Genomic DNA, 16,285 nt, shown 5'->3' with positions numbered 1-16,285 from the left:
CCAGTTTCTGTGGAAGTCCCGCAATCCTGGGCATCGTCTCGAAAGTCTGTGATCTAGGTGTTACATTAGACTCTAGTTTAAATTTCCGTTTACATATCGACAACACTGTTAACAAGGCATACAAGATGCTAGGTTTTATCTTTAGACAATTCCGTGAATGTAATGATGTCTTATGTCTTAAGTCGATGTTTACTGGTCTTGTGCGCTCGTGCGTGGAGTATTGCTCAATTCTTTGGTTCCCGAATTGCACTACGATGATTAACAGAATAGAGGCAATACAACGGAAGTTTACAAGACTTGCTTTAAAATGCGACCAATTTAGAGGACTTACAACCATGCCAAATTATCGCTCGCGTTGCCTTCTGCCTACAGACGCTCGAACACCGTTTTAAGGTTAACCAATGTATGTTTGTAGCCAAAATATTAAAAAAACGAATTAGACGTCCCTTGTTTACTAGAGAAGATCAATATCCACGCGCCTTCGAGACCTCTTCGCTCTCGTAATTTACTTGTCGGCGAGAACAGGCGTTCCTTATCTGAATACAACGAACCGTTACTAGCTATGGCAAGGCAATTCCATACACTGGTCCCATCACTTTGATTTTAATTTAACGACCAACGTATTTAAAGAAAACATTGTATTAATCTTCAATTTTGGCGACACTGGATCAAGGAAGATGTTAGCGGAATAATTTGGGACTTAGGTGTAGGATAGGTTTTAACTACTTAATTTGTCACAGCTTCAAGAGTGCAAGACATTTATGTTTGAAAATAAATAAATAAATAAATAAAAACCTGTACAGACGGCAGGCATGACTGCGTAGGTCCTTAATGTCCAAGAAGTGTGATGTGAGTGTAGTAAATGTGAAATAATGGGTTTTGAAGATAAACCAAAAAATGTAGAGCATTGGATACCAAGTTGAATTGTATCCTAAACACCAGCTATTGAAATTCTTCTTGGTGTTCTGCAATGATATCACTCTTGTACATATCCTTTCATAAAAATATTATGTTATTCATAACATCGTCCGAACAGCACGTAAATTCCACTCCAGATGCTATAGTATCTTACAAAAAGTAATAACATAATTTAATATGCAGTGAATGACCTCAAAATCTGCAACAAGTAAACAGGACAATTCTTTACATCACATCAACTTTGTTATTATACTGCGAGCGAAAGCGCGCACTATAAAACTAAAGCGCAACCGTGCGCTTCTTGGTCCGTCTGCATGTTGCTGCGTGCGGTTTTACGCTTCGATATTAAAATGGAACCACTGTATGTGTCTTCATCAACTGCACTCCGGGGTACGGTTGAGCTCTAATGTAATGTGTGTGTGTGCATTTGAATGTAACAGTTTCCTTCGTTACGCTCTCAATACCACTACCGTCCCGATGGTGGCAGAAATCCTTCTAGACGCTTCGATTAAAGTGTTCCGACGGCGGTTATCCGAAAAGGAGGATATCGCATGCATTACACCACCCCCTACCCGCTACTACAAGGAGATCTTCACGCCGGAATTCCTTCGCCTCGACACACACACACACACACATCGGTCCACGACCTCTCAATCGCTCGCGCAAAACCGAGCGAATCGAGTGCAATGTTTCCGCCAGATTCGGTATTGTTTTTGCAGCTTTGCCTCTTCCTCCACTGCTCAAGATGATTCCCACACCCGGACCATTGGACGTTTCCGTTGGCCGTGTGAGTGCGCGCGAGGGTTGTATTTATGTGGGTTAGGAGCGCCCAAACCCATTGCCCGGTACGATCAACGCAGTGGGAAAGGATTGCATTAACCGGAATATGTGTGTGTGTGTGTGTGGGTGGATGGGTTGGTGGTGGCTCTAGTGGACCAGAAAAGAAAATCCATTCGGGTGAAAATGGCAACAGCAAAACCCCAGGACATGGTGGGGGAGAATCGTCGCTCCTCGCTCCAAGTGTAGTGCGGCAAAAGCGGCAAAAGCGGCAAAAAACCTCACATCAACCTGCTTGCTCAACCGGATACTGGCAGGATATTTGCAGCAATTGGTGGGTGTATGTAGGTGTGTGTGTGTGTGTGTGTGTGTGTGTGTGTGTGTGTGGGTGTGTGTGTGTGTGTGTGTGTGTGTGTCTCAGTATGTGCTTTTGTAGATTGTGAGTTTTTGCAGCGCTCGTTGTCTTTTTATCTAAACCAACGAAGGCAACACAACGAGAGCCGCTGCTTCTTCGCGCAATTGCACACAAGCAGCAAGCGAGCTGTGTGTGTGTGCTTGAAAGAAGATATTTTACTATCTGGGTCAACTTGGGATGATAGTAAATTCATGGCGAAAGGGAGAGAACAAAAAAACAGCACAGCGTAGATTGTTGGGGATATAGAATTGCACGTCGCAAGTAGCGTAGCGTAGCAGCAGCAGCAGCAGCAACGAATTGCGACACTTTTCGCTCGTCCGAGACGCAACCGACCTCAATTGCGCGGGGGACACGTAATTCGAGTGAAAACAATTTTCCGGAAAGAAACCCTACCGGGGGATTTTCAACGTGTGTGTGTGTGTGTGGTTGATCACACAGAGCAGAAGAAAGGGGGAAATCCTACCACTGATATTAGAGTAAATATCAAGCCATCAAGTGTAAGAGTTGAAAGTGGAGTTTGGCGTGGAGAAAATGCTCTGCTGCGCGTGCACTAGATAGTGCGGATATAGTAGGACCGAGCGCTATGTTTATCCCTTTTTCCGTAAAAAAAAGCAAGGTTATGATAAGCCGTTGCCCGCTACTGGCACCACTACCACCTCGCTGCGTTCGTTGGAGTGTTTCATTTTTCAATTTAACTCCCCGGCCCCCGCCTGGGCAGAGCACAGAGTCGTCTGGTGGTGGGAGTGTTGCGTACAGTATCCTTAGCCAAATCTTGCCCCGTTTTTTTTCGTTGTAGTTCTACGAAACTGTGCCGAGAGCTTAGTAATGGTGCAGCAGTCCTTCTGTCCGGTGACCTCTATCCGTGGTGTGGGCACCACAACCGAGTGAAAGAGGGAGGAGAAGGGGACCACGTGCCACATGCGATGGCTTTGGGGATTTCGCTGCTGCTGCACTGGGTACGCCGCCCGACTGGCGCCGTTCGTTGGTGTACCGCGAGAGAGAAACAGAGAGGGCGTACTACATTTGCAATGCAATGCTTTTCTCCTCCTGTTCGATGTAGTTTTTTGTTTTTGTTCCCATCATCCCTTCCTGCCTCGCCTAGTAGTTGCCTGTCGCCCGCGTTAGAACTGATTACGTGAAAGATTATAGTTGTGAGCGTGAAAAACCGGGCCGGGCACGATTGTATATATCACGCTTCAAAGGATGAAATGATGGTTTGATGTTTGTGCCTGTTGGGTCGTAAGTGAAGGACAAGAGGCGGAGAGGAAATGACGCGAAAAAATGTACAAACACAAACCAAAAAAAAAAAAACCGTTCCGTCTTGCATAAATTATCGGCTTGTTGGGATCGCTTAATTATTCATGAGTGTGTACAGCCAAGCGCCATAGGCAGACGACGAACCCGTTTTGTTTTGGCGTGTGTTGTTTGAAGCGCAGTGTAATGTTTGTTGTAGACATAAAAATGTGTATAATCTGAGCCACATATAAAGGTAGGCTTTTTTCCTGGTGGGTGAACACACAAATAAATAATTCTCAACCCTCACGTTTACACGCGCTTCGACGAAGGATGGAAAGCATTTGGTATTAGTATTATAGCGAATGAAGTAATATATTCACGGTAGATTATGATTATTGATTGCTCGGGAAGAGCATCTGGTACACACGAAAGCTTCACAATATAACGACCAGTGTAAAACGGGCGCTCCTCGTTGAGCCATTAAACCAATAAACCATTACCAGCGTTAAATAAAAACACATTTAAAACACGTCCCACTTCATTTCTCACCAACCCACAAACCCACTAATGCGTGCAATTTTTCTCTCTTTTGTCCTTTTTTTTTGCAGACTTACTCCAAGGCTCGGGCGGCTTGTCATTACCACCTCTACACCCAGCTACAGGCCCACCATCCCACCTTACCGGCAAACTCTGTCCACTTGAACAAAGAGAGGCTTGGCCGTGGAAATTCACCATCGGTGCCGTAGGAGAGGGCATTATTGTTGTTCCTCCGACTGCGACACCGCTAGACGGCGTTGCAAAGAATACACGGCCAAATTGGCTTCAGGCTCATTAATCACTCGTGGAATTTTCGTGGAGGATTCGTAAAGTTGAACCCCTTTTAATCAGCAAGATTCAGTTAAGGCTCCGGCCACCACCGCGGGACACACTACAAGCCCCGTGGTGCGTGTTGCAAGCGGTGGAAAATTAATTACTGCTCAAATTTTACTCCAACGATCACCTCACCCCCAGGCCCAAGATAGCAGTGCTTTACAAGGGCGCCGGCTCTAGTGCGTTTGAGCACGATCACCAAAGCACGGTGGAAATTAATTCAATAAAACCCCATCACCGGTTAACAAATGGATGGTTGAGATACTACACGCTCGCCGGTGCTGCTGTGGGGGTGGGGTTGTGGGGCTGCTCGGTAGCCTCAGGCGCATCTAACTGCCCAAACGCTTGGAATTCGGTTGCGCTTCCACGGCTAATCTCATTGTCGCTTGCGGGTATTTTCACACTGATCGATAGCTTCTCAGTTTTCCTGCGATAGGATTGTACTTCAAATCAGCAACAGTGAGGATGCTATTTGAGCTGGCATCTTTGAAGGATTTATCCTTGGTGTTTGTGCGTGAATATAACGCCTTTGCTGCTTTTTGTTATTAACTGTTTTACTTTACTTTATTTGAAGCAGGATTTAAAAAAAAATATTATTACATAATTATCAACATTTATCTCAGGCACATCAAACAAAAGGTATATGGGTTCGATATATTCAACATTGGCCCCTTCTATATTTTAAGCCTAGCAAGTTGTAATTTTAAGCTTGTCAGTGGAGCTGTACCCAAGTGACATTTGCTCGAAATTGTTTTCCCATATCTGCTCGATTAGTACTCGATACGCCTGAAATTGTGGATTTGTGTGTGATCAAGTGTGTTGAAAGCGCTAAAATTTGGTGAGTTCGTAAATTAGACTTTCTTCTATCGATTGACGATGCCGTCGAACTCATTTTACACACATAGCTTAGATTTCGGATGAAAACCAAAAGCTAATTTTGTGTGACGTTATTTTATAAAAAATCAATATTATTTAAGTATAAAATGGCTACATGACCAACTATAACGATAGGAAACATCATTTTTGAGCGAATCTATAAGAAAACAACGAAAAAGCCGCATCACAGTTGATTTTAAAGGCCTTTTTCTAAATTCCCTTAAACTGGTGCAGTTTAAGGGAAGTTTTAGGCTCCAGTTTAAGGGAATTTGCTCGAATTCCCGATTATTCGTGCTCGAAAATGTCAATTGGGTATTCATCATCAGGGTTGTATCCATCTGACAGTTACGTTCCGCCATATTGGATTTCGAGCAATTTTGTATAATCAAAGATGCGTTTCAAAATTGTTTTGCTTTTTTCTGTTTGAATTGAGTTAGAGTACCTAAAAACATTTAAAAATCAATCCAAACCAATGTTGAACTTTTTTTTGACACATTTCTTGACATATTTATCCTTCAGCAAAAAAATCAATCCGTCATGACCTAACATTATAGTGCATGTGACGAATCGACGACGGTTGTGTATGGAGTTGACATGATTTCAGTCGCCAAGTGTCAAACTATACATACAGCAACTGTCTAATATCGTAAAAGCCTCCCGTTTTCTATCTCAAGCTGGAATGCTGAAATTTCAGCCTATCAGTGGAACAACCCAAATAGCCAAATTTGCTTAAGCAGCCAATTCTGGCAAGCTAAAGATCGCTGCTTGAATTTGCCTTTGGCAGTAGATAAACAGCATCAAAGTTCCAGATGGCCCCTCTAAATAGCTCCTAAGCAGCTACCTTATGCCAAGGTGCCGGGGATTATTTTTCTTTGTGTTTTATTTTCAAGCAAGCGTCATCGATGAAATAAGCAACAGGATTTGTTTTGTTTGTGTGCATGTTTACATTTTTTAATCCATTATTGTTATATTCATTATATTATATTCATGAACTATACAGAATGTCACACAATTTACTGTACAATCACAATCACTTCATTCAATATTATTTTTCCAATAAACGTATCTAACTTGTGCAGCAGCAATGAGATGATTGACGGCCCAAGCCTTTGACTCTTTGACAAGAGTCATCTTGTACCGATGTCATGCATTGAAAAGCTATAAAGCTACACCAAGCTCGGTACGCTTTCTTAACAAGCCTTCAAGTTCCATCATGAGCCATACACATCAGGCTAACCAGCGTCAAGGTTCCAAAGAGTACCGAATGCTTGTTAAAAAGCGCCATAGTTCCGCAAAATACTTCTTATCTCTTAATCAGCCATAAAGTACGACATCGGAACGATTTTTCGTTCAAAAGCCTCTAATCAGCTATAGAGTTCGATCTGGTTATTTGGGAATATCCATCACCCGGGTTGTTTTTAACAGTTAATTTCAGCCATATTGGATTTCACCGTTTTTGTATAAATATATGTTTTTTTCTGTTTGATCGTTATTTTTTTTTATTTTTTTTTCATTGTTCACTATTTTTAATTACAATATAGTGGAGCTCTGATTGATATTAGACCTTTTGTGCCTTTTACACAATATACTGGATAAATTTAACAGTTTACACGTCATGATATAGATCATGTTTCAGCCATCGCGTTAGAGTGGAGTTCTTCTGCAGGGAAACGTTTTTTTGAAAAAACCCTGGTCACATTGACGTTTGATCGTTATGGTTCTTTCTGTTTGAAATGAATTATAGTAATTTTACATGCTAAAAATGTTGTTTGATTTTTTTTAAACTTACTTGAAATTGTTGTTATCTTATAGCATAGAAAAATTTAATAAATTGATGAGGTCGAACCTGATCGAACCTGGGACAAATTGGCGATTGTTTAAATTTTTTTCACGCTGAAATAAGCTAGGCTGAAAAATTGAGGTCTGATAGTTGGAATTTGTTTGGTGTGTTAACATGCGTTTTAGACATCAAATCTCAAACTTCATATAAAAACGCTAGCTAGTATCTTAAAACCCACTATTGGCTATATTGGTCTTCAGGTATACAGGTACATTTTTCGCCTATTCCTAAAGACACATCATCATTTTCTAAAGGATCATCATTTGAGGAAGGATGATCCAATATTAATGTAATGATTTTTGTGATATTGAATTGTCGAATCACCCTGGTTATAATTGTAAATTAAAAAATCACGTGATTGGACACATTCATACATTTCGATATCTTTTTTAACTGGAACCCAAAGCCTGAAATGTTGTGTAAAGGCCTATCAAAATTATTTTTAATTCCTTTCGTTCGTTTCTTCGCAAACGACGCGAACATTATCAATCATCAAAAGATATGGCTGTGTAATAAATGTTGATTATGTTGTATTATTATTTAAAACTCCCTCTATTTTCAATGGATCTCGCACACATTCTTCAAAAAGGATTACACGCCCCAGCATGCTGCTCTGCAATTACTGTAAAGACTTTTTTCTTTCACACATCAATCGATCGTTCGATAAGCTACTGTGTACAGGACGTATGCCGAGCGTGTGAAGCATGTGTTGCTCCTTTTGCCTTCGAGATACGTTTTTCTTCACCCGCTCGCGTTACCTTCCTCGCATTACAACGGCGGTTGGTAGGGAAGGTGTTAAATTCCGCCGACAAGAAAGAACTCGAAGAACGGCGGGTAGTGTATATATATTTTTTTGCGTTTCATCTTTCGATCCGCTTGCCTTGCCATTTCTTTGCTCGCCTCCGGCAGAGTCGGTTAGCGATTCTCGTTCTATTCGGGTGCGAGAGATGTGGCATCCTATGCGGAGGAGTGTAGGTTTTGTTGTAGGTAAGAAGGATTCAATTGAAATCCCCGGCGCAGGAGAGATTCTTCATTGATTTTTTTTGTTGCTGTACATTCCATTTCCCGAAACCCCGATTGAGGTGGAAATTGGAGCAACTTGGCAAGCTCCGGTGTAAAAATAAGGTTGTTCGGGAATCGGCAAGGCATTCCTAAAGGAAGCGCGCTATAATGCTATAAGTATTTATAAGTTTCTTCGAAGCGCAAGCACAAAAAAAATCAACTTGATTGGGAAATAACTTTGCTCACTGCACAGCAAATCGTGCATACTGTACTTAACTTTACTTTTTCGCCTCCGTCTCCCCACTAAGGTAAACTATTTACGAGAATGCGAAAATTGTTCGAACGTGGTGTGAAAAGAAAATACTTTTTCCCTTTTTTCACTGATCCGTGTCCTGTTCCGTGCGGGTGGTGCTGGTGTAAAAACTATGCGTAGCATGCTTTCGATGAATCCATCGCTTTACGGGTGACAACTATCCTTGGACACAGAGATAGAGAGAGAAAGAAGCGCAATACAGGGTTTTCCAGGGGTTCTCATAGGAGTGGGACGCTTCCTTGACTCTTTCTTATGGGAAGTGGACTTCATATGATATAAATTGGACTCTCAGCCACCCTTTTGGGACAGGCTCCTTCGAAATTCCTATTAGATTTGTCCAACAAGAGTGCTATAGAATCCAATTCCCATTACAATAAGTTTAGTTCACATAAGATAGAGTAAATAAAGTGTCCCACAGCTATGAGAACCCCTGGAAAACCCTGTAATGGTGTGAAAAAAAAAATCACTCAACGCAAGAACGCTTCGTGAGCGTTGTCTCTTCATCTATTCAGCAGCATCTTCTTCTTTTTTGTTTGTTGCCGCTCGTCTGGGGGTGGTTTGCCATTCGTTCCAAATCTTGAAGTGAAACCGGATCGGCACACGCACACGCGCGAGCACACCGCAAACAGTCGGTGTCGGGATACCATTTATGGGAACACCGGGCTGATGCTCCATTGTTGGAGCCATTCTTTCGCCGCCAGCACAAAGCAATGTGGAGAAAGAATTTTGGTTTGCGCCCCCGGTCGGTTGCCGGCAAATGTTAGTATTTGGCAGCGTTCTCTTCGTGTGCAGATACCAGCCCGAGTAATGGTGGGTGCGTGTTTGTGTGTGGGAGTGTGTTTGAATAGTGTCAAAATAGGCGAAGTGTAAAATATGTCCATTGTGTCCCTTTCACACGCCAGCTAATTCGGAGTGACAAGGCCGTGAATATTATAAGTTTTTTACGTTTTTTTGTGTTTTTTTTTCTTACATTCTTTGTTACTTTTGAGACTTTAATATATGTAAGTGCCGTCGCCGTTCGGGTTGCAATACTTCAATCTAGCTGATTGAATGTGCTGTGCGTTTATAGAGTGTAGTACACCAGAAGTGTATCGTGCAACGGAGGGGGGCAGCTAAAGCAACAAACCGTGTATATAGGACGAGCATATGCAACACTTTTCCTCCCACTCAATGTATGTTTACGTTGCAATTAACCTGTTTTCCAATTGGACATTTCGTTACAGCCCGGCAGAGAGAGAGAGAGAGTGAAACGCAACAGTTAATCCGTATGGGAAACTAACAAGATTTGGCTTTTAGTTGCCTTGACAGGCGCGCTGCAGTGCTGTGTGGTGTATGAAAACGAAGCGGTGAAACAGTGGCGCTGCGAAGTGAATAGAAGAAAAAAGGATAATAATTGTGCGTGCGTGCGTGTGTGTGTGAGAGAGAGTGCGTGGAAAGCCCAAGCAGACGTACGGAGGTCGGTGGCACGGTGGCCTCTAATTAGACACAACGGTTTCGAAATGAATACCCATCTGCAAGGATCATCGCCCAGATCGCCCGCACCGTCACCCGATCCTGACGTTGACGAGGGTAGCTCGAAAAAGCAGGCAACAAGGTAAGCGTGCTGAGCCTAGGTTAGGTTTGTGGGTTTTTGCGCAAATAAAAAATTAACATTGCATGTTGTAATTAGCATTATTGGGGTAGGCAGTTTAGGTAAATACTGGGCATAATAAAAATAAAATGAGCTCTAGAGTTTGTTCTAGAAAGCAAACACCAAACGTTGCTGTAAACGTTAAAAATGGCCTGCAATGAATTTTGCATATTAGATTGTATTATTGCATAAACGCTTTCGTGTTATGTGGATTGAATTATTTAATTTGTACTATTGATCAGTCAATGATATTTAGTATACATATTTATTTTATTTTAGTATAATACTATTGAGTTATATATTTGTTATAAAATCGAGTCAAAATCGATGGTCAGCGATCATACTCGTCAACATACCTACAATGATATCATCATTGTTTCATTCAATTTCGTCATTTTGATTCAATGCAATGTCGTTCGCATGGCCATTTGGGCTCGGCATCAAACCAATATACCAATATAACATAAGAAGACAATGAATGTTATTATTGAATTTATTGACAATATTATATAATTTAAGGATTTATTGTATTTAATGCTTATCTGGTAAATTGAATTACTAAATTTAATGGGAGGATCATGTGAAAGCGAATGTAAAATATTGTTTTTTTAAAACATTACAGGGTTTTCGAGGATTATATAGACATGTTCAGCGAGTTGTAGATTCGTTCAGGCATATAATAGACTCTTTCAGCGAGATATAGAATTGTTCGGAAGTAGGCGTAATTACTCTTTTTGATCTCGCTCAATTTAAGCGTTAGATGTTAACATGATCTACCTATTAGTTGTACTATTTAACCTTTTTATACGCATAGTGGCGCCCTCTAAATGAACAATTTAGAACTAAAATCTCAAGCTTGTGAATGCTTCTTTTTCATTAACATTAGTTAGTTAATTAATTCATTAATTTATCCCAATAAAACTAACTGACAATGTATTGTTCGTTTCTCGCTCCTCTCTTTCCAGAGTATTTAAGAAAAGTTCTTCGAATGGCAAAATCACCGTATACTTGGGAAAACGTGACTTCGTCGACCACATCACGCATGTCGATCCGATAGGTAAGCCCGCCAAAAACCCCCGAAAGGGTGAAACGCTCTACCGTAACACGTTGTTTCACCGGCAAGCAACAAGTCCCTCTGGCCTACCCCAAAACACTGTAATCCTTCATGCGCTGTTCTCCTTCTTCTCTTTGTCATTGCACACACACCTTTACTACAACTGCGCACGCCGCCATCTTCATCAAAATCAACGATAAACTGCGCCCCACCGGCGAACACCACTCACCGCCACGAACCTGCTCTGTGCCAGATGGTGTCGTGCTGATAGATCCCGACTATGTGAAGGAGCGGAAAGTTTTCGGACACGTACTGGCAGCCTTCCGGTACGGGCGGGAGGATCTGGACGTGCTGGGACTAACCTTCCGAAAGGACCTGTATCTGGCATCCGAACAGGTTAGTATTTGTGTTAAAGGGGCGGGGACGGAGCGCTGTCTGCAAACGTGTAACGCGCCGCGCTGATATGATGCTGCTGCTGCGCGTTTAATCTCCTGAATAATCGAAAGGCAAACGACCTCGTGTTGGTTGGTCGGTCCAATTCTACGAAGGCACACTACGAGCGACGGTGTGCGTGCTTAGCACGGGACAGAGGAGCGTTCTAACCGTACGTGTACGGTAAATTGAATGTATATCAGTAGGTCACAACTGTACGTGCACTATTCGGAGGAATGGGGATTTTTGTTTTGCCTTTGCTACAGATGGAATGAAATTTGTAACATTATTTTTTATTAAAATGGTCCATTGATGTCTCAAAGAAGAAAAAAAAACCCCGTTCAAAGCACTGACATGGCACTTTTTTGATATTGTAAAAGTCATTCCATTTGGCGAAGGAACGTTACGTACGTTTTGCACTTACAAAAAGTAAACATGTGTATCTTTTAATTCCACCGAGAGCTAGCAACACACACACACACACACACACACACACACACACACACACACACACACACACACACACACACACACACACACACACACACACACACACACACACACACACACACACACACACACACACACACACACACACACACACACACACACACACACACACACACACACACACACACACACACACACGAGTTATGGAGCACGGTGGTCAGCAAAAAGGCCAAACGTAAGGCTACAATAGATTCGGCCACAGATGTTGGTCAAGGTAGACCTGGTGCACCAAATGGTCCAACTAAACTGACCTCATGGCGACCGAAAACGGAGGCGATCCTGGTCGAGACAAACGAAGTGTCTACACACAAGGACATACTTCGAAAACTGAAGACTGATCCCGAGCTACAGCCGTTTGGCAAACAAGTCGCACGAGTTAGAAGTACCAAAAATGGAGGTTTACTCTTTGAGCTAAAGAAGAACGATGGTACCTACAGTGAAGATTATTCCGAAAAAATCCAAAAGGCCATCGGAGAATCCGGAAAAGTAAAAACCCTTGGGCAAATGGAGACTGTCGAAATTCGCTATATCGATGAAGAGACAGAGGCAGATGATGTCGAACGAGAAGTGCGAAATCAATTTGCCTGCACCGAAGGCTGTAAATTGGAAGTAAGAATGAAATCTTCTTACTCGGGTATGCAGACTGCCATCGTTAAACTTCCAGCAAAGCTAGTGCCGGCGATGACAGCAGCAGGGAAAATACAAATAGGCTGGTCAGTCTGCCCAGTGCGGGTCAGCACTCCGAGCAGAAAATGCTACCGCTGCTGGCAAACGGGCCACATCTCACAGGACTGCAAGGGTCCAGACAGGAGTAAATGCTGCCTGCGCTGCGGAGATGAAGGTCACTTCGCTTCTGCGTGCCAAAAAACTCCTCGATGTGTGTTCTGTCCAGCTGGTTTCAACGCGCATCATTCGAGTGGAGCATTCTGCCCAGTGACGAAAAAAACAACATCATGGAAGTAGTCCAGATAAATCTGAACCACTGTGAAACAGCCCAGGACCTCCTGAGCCAGGTATTGATTGAAGAGGAGGCAGATATTGCTATTATATCAGAGCCTTACAGGGCTCCAATCGGATCTACGAATTGGGTGGCTGATAAAACTGGCGCAGCAGCAATTTGGGCGGTGCGAAGATATCCCATTCAGCGGGTTGTTTCAAAAACGTTCGAGGGCTTCTGCATAGCCGAAGTTAACGGAGTATTCTTTGCCAGCTGCTATGCACCTCCTAGCTGGGAACCAGAAAAATTTAGTGAAATGCTTAACAATCTATGTGCAGCACTGGAGGGATGCAGTCCTTTGGTGATTGCCGGCGACTTTAATGCCTGGGCTGTCGAATGGGGGAGTAAACGGACAAATAACAGAGGAGAGGCAGTGCTCGAAACTTTTGCCCAACTTAATGTAGTTCTGGGAAACGTCGGCTCAACCGCTACCTATAGCAGAAACGAAAGGACATCTATGATAGATATTACGTTCTGTAGCCCATCTCTGGCCTGGCACCTACACTGGCGCGTCAGCGATACTTTTACAGGCAGCGATCATCGTGTGATACGGTATGCTGTCAACAAGGGGCAAATGAGTAAACTAACTTTGGCGACGACAACGGATATAAGAGGTTGGAAAACACAGAGCTTTTGCGAAGACCGGTTTGTAGAGGCCCTGAATTTCGGTGACTTTGGAGACGTTGCAAATCCTTCTCAGCTCGTGTCTGCACTGAGCCGAGCGTGTGACGTCACAATGCCTAGAAGGAAAACACCAATAAACACCAGACCACCGGAATACTGGTGGAATTCTTCGATCAAGAAGCACCGAGCTGAGTGCATTGCTGCTCGTAGGAAACTACAACGCGAGAGTAATCCTTCTAACAGAGAGCTACTGAAAATTATCTACGTCAAGCTAAGATCAGATCTTAAAAGGGAGATTAAGTTGAGCAAAAGAAAAATATTCCTTGAGCTACGCGACGAAATAGCTCGGAAGCCTTGGGGATTGGCTTTTGAAACTCTTATGGACAAAAGAAGACCCAAGGAGCCTGTGGAAAGATGCCCCGTGAAGCTTCTCCAGATAATCCAGCAGCTGTTTCCTACCCATGGCCCTCCGCTACTGAATTCGATTATCGACTCGCCAGAATCCACCTCTGTGCCTATTACGACCACAGAGATTGAAAAACTCGCAGATCGCCTCAAGTGTGGAAAAGCCCCCGGCCCAGATGGTATCCCCGCTGAAGCAGTCAAAGTGGCCATGAGGATGTTCCCTAGGGTGTTCCAAAAAGTTTTCCACAACATACTTACGACAGGACAGTTTCCATCAGTGTGGAAGAAGCAGTTGTTAGTCCTGATACCAAAGCCAGGGAAGACTCCAGGGAATTTATCAGCCCTAAGACCACTGGGACTGATCGACGTACTGGCCAAAGCACTGGAAATGGTAATTCTCGATCGCTTGACACCATATACAGAAGGAGAACACGGCTTATCAGATCGTCAGTTCGGTTTCCGCAAGAAGCGCTCCACGGTTGATGCGATACAGGCGGTACTGGTGAAGGGTGAAGCTGCCTTTCAACGGAAGCGATGTGGGGCTCGTTACTGCGCGATCATCACCATCGATGTGAAGAACGCCTTCAACTCTGCTAGCTGGGAGGAAATAGCAAAAGCTCTAGAGCGCATGAAAATCCCCTTGCATTTGTGTCGGCTACTGAGAAGCTATCTCAGCGGGCGCGTTCTACAGTATAGCACGGAAGAGGGAACAAAAATAGCTACCATCTCTGCTGGCGTACCGCAAGGATCAGTACTTGGCCCCACCTTGTGGAACATTATGTACAACGGAGTATTAACCCTGGCCCTACCCACAGGAGCTGAGGTCATCGGGTTTGCAGACGATATTGCACTGACTGTCGTAGGAAATAGTGTAGAGGAGGTCGAGTTGCTGTCTACGGATGCTGTCGGCAGGATTGACTATTGGATGCGAGAAATGAAGTTGGAAATAGCACACGCCAAAACGGAATTTATTCTCATAAGTAGCCACAAGGAGGTTCAAAAAGCGCACATAATGGTAGGCACTAAGCAAATAGAATCTATAAGAAGCCTCAAATACCTTGGAGTTATCATAGATGACAGATTAAAGTTCCGAAAGCACCTTGAGGAAGTTTGCATAAAGGCCACAAAAACTGCAAACGCGTTGGCTAAATTTACACCCAACATAGGTGGTCCAAGCAGCACAATAAGACGCTTACATGCCAACGTAGCCATTTCTAATATAAGGTATGCAGCACCAGTATGGGCACACATACTAAGAAATAAACAGAACCAGTACGCTATAAATAAGGTGCACCGAAAAATGGCCATACGCGTTGCTAGCGCGTACCGTACCATCTCATATGAAGCAGTATGCGTAATTGCGAGTATGATGCCCCTTTGCATCACCCTAGAGGAGGACTCCGTAAATTTCCAGAGCTCACGCGCGGCAGATACTCGTGCTATATCCCCAAAGGAGGCAAATGAGGAGTCCATGCGAAGATGGCAGGCGGCTTGGAATAACGCTTGTAATGGGAGATGGACCTTCACGCTAATCCCCGATGTAGCAATGTGGATAAACCGGAAACATGGTGACGTGGATTATTTTGTCACGCAGATGCTCTCTGGCCACGGGTGTTTCAGGAGCTACCTCCACAAATTCCGGCACGCTTCTTCACCTCGATGCCCAGTATGTAAGGACAATGACGAGACTGCGGAACATGTAATGTTCTACTGTCCACGTTTCCTAGAGGAGCGCCAGCTGCTTGACACGAAGTGCAGAACCGCCGTAAGACAGACCAACCTAGTGCAGCTGATGCTACATAGCGAAGAGTTGTGGGAAGCTGCAACAACATGTATGAGACTGATCCTGACAAGGCTGGACCAGCTGTGGAGAGGAGATCAGGACCTGGGACGCGTGTGAACGTGGTACGGTTTGGAGTGTTTTGTATGTGTGCCCCATGGAGCAGTATGCGAAGTGTGAAGTGCTTGGTGTATTGATTGTGAGCTCTATTGCTGTGTGATGTTTGATAGTACTTTTGATCTGTCTCGCGAACTCTGGTTCATTGTGCAATAGCGAGGATGCAATGCTAATGCATAAGCCCTTCCCCAAGAAGCATACCGAAAGGTGAACCCATGGGGAAGGGTATATGGCCCAAGGAGGGGGTTTACTGGGTAAGAATCCCATGTCAACACCCGTGCGACAACGGGAGTCTTTCGAAGATTCCCCCTCCTTGTAAAACAAAAAAAAAAAAAAAAAAACACACACACACACACACACACACACACACACACACACACACTCTGCTGCAGCACAACAGGAGCACCCGTCAACGAAAACAAGTTGAAAATCCATGAAATAAATCTTCCTCATTCGCCCGTGTCACTGCGGCACCAGGCGCCTCCATCG

At 43.7% G+C, this 16,285-nt stretch overlaps 1 protein-coding gene across 8 annotated transcripts in view; it reads left to right on the top strand.

Annotated features, from left to right (window-relative positions):
- LOC120905120 (arrestin red cell) overlaps positions 1–16,285 on the top strand; it is a 71,020-nt gene that overhangs the window by 35,527 nt on the left and 19,208 nt on the right. For 5 of the 8 annotated variants that reach the window (XM_040315873.1, XM_040315868.1, XM_040315866.1 and 2 more), the window contains exons 2-4: positions 9,471–9,841; positions 10,843–10,934; positions 11,185–11,327. In XM_040315873.1, the coding sequence (XP_040171807.1) occupies positions 9,747–9,841; positions 10,843–10,934; positions 11,185–11,327 (330 nt within the window). In that variant the 5' untranslated portion in view covers positions 9,471–9,746. The remainder of the gene's footprint in view (positions 1–9,470; positions 9,842–10,842; positions 10,935–11,184; positions 11,328–16,285) is intronic. The other 3 variants (XM_040315870.1, XM_040315869.1, XM_040315867.1) reach the window with 1 other exon arrangement.

The sequence above is a fragment of the Anopheles arabiensis genome, chromosome 3, assembly GCF_016920715.1.
Source record: "Anopheles arabiensis isolate DONGOLA chromosome 3, AaraD3, whole genome shotgun sequence".
Lineage (NCBI taxonomy): Eukaryota > Metazoa > Arthropoda > Insecta > Diptera > Culicidae > Anopheles > Anopheles arabiensis.
The sequence above is the reverse complement of the archived record's forward strand: the minus strand, read 5'-3'. Positions and strand labels throughout refer to the sequence as shown.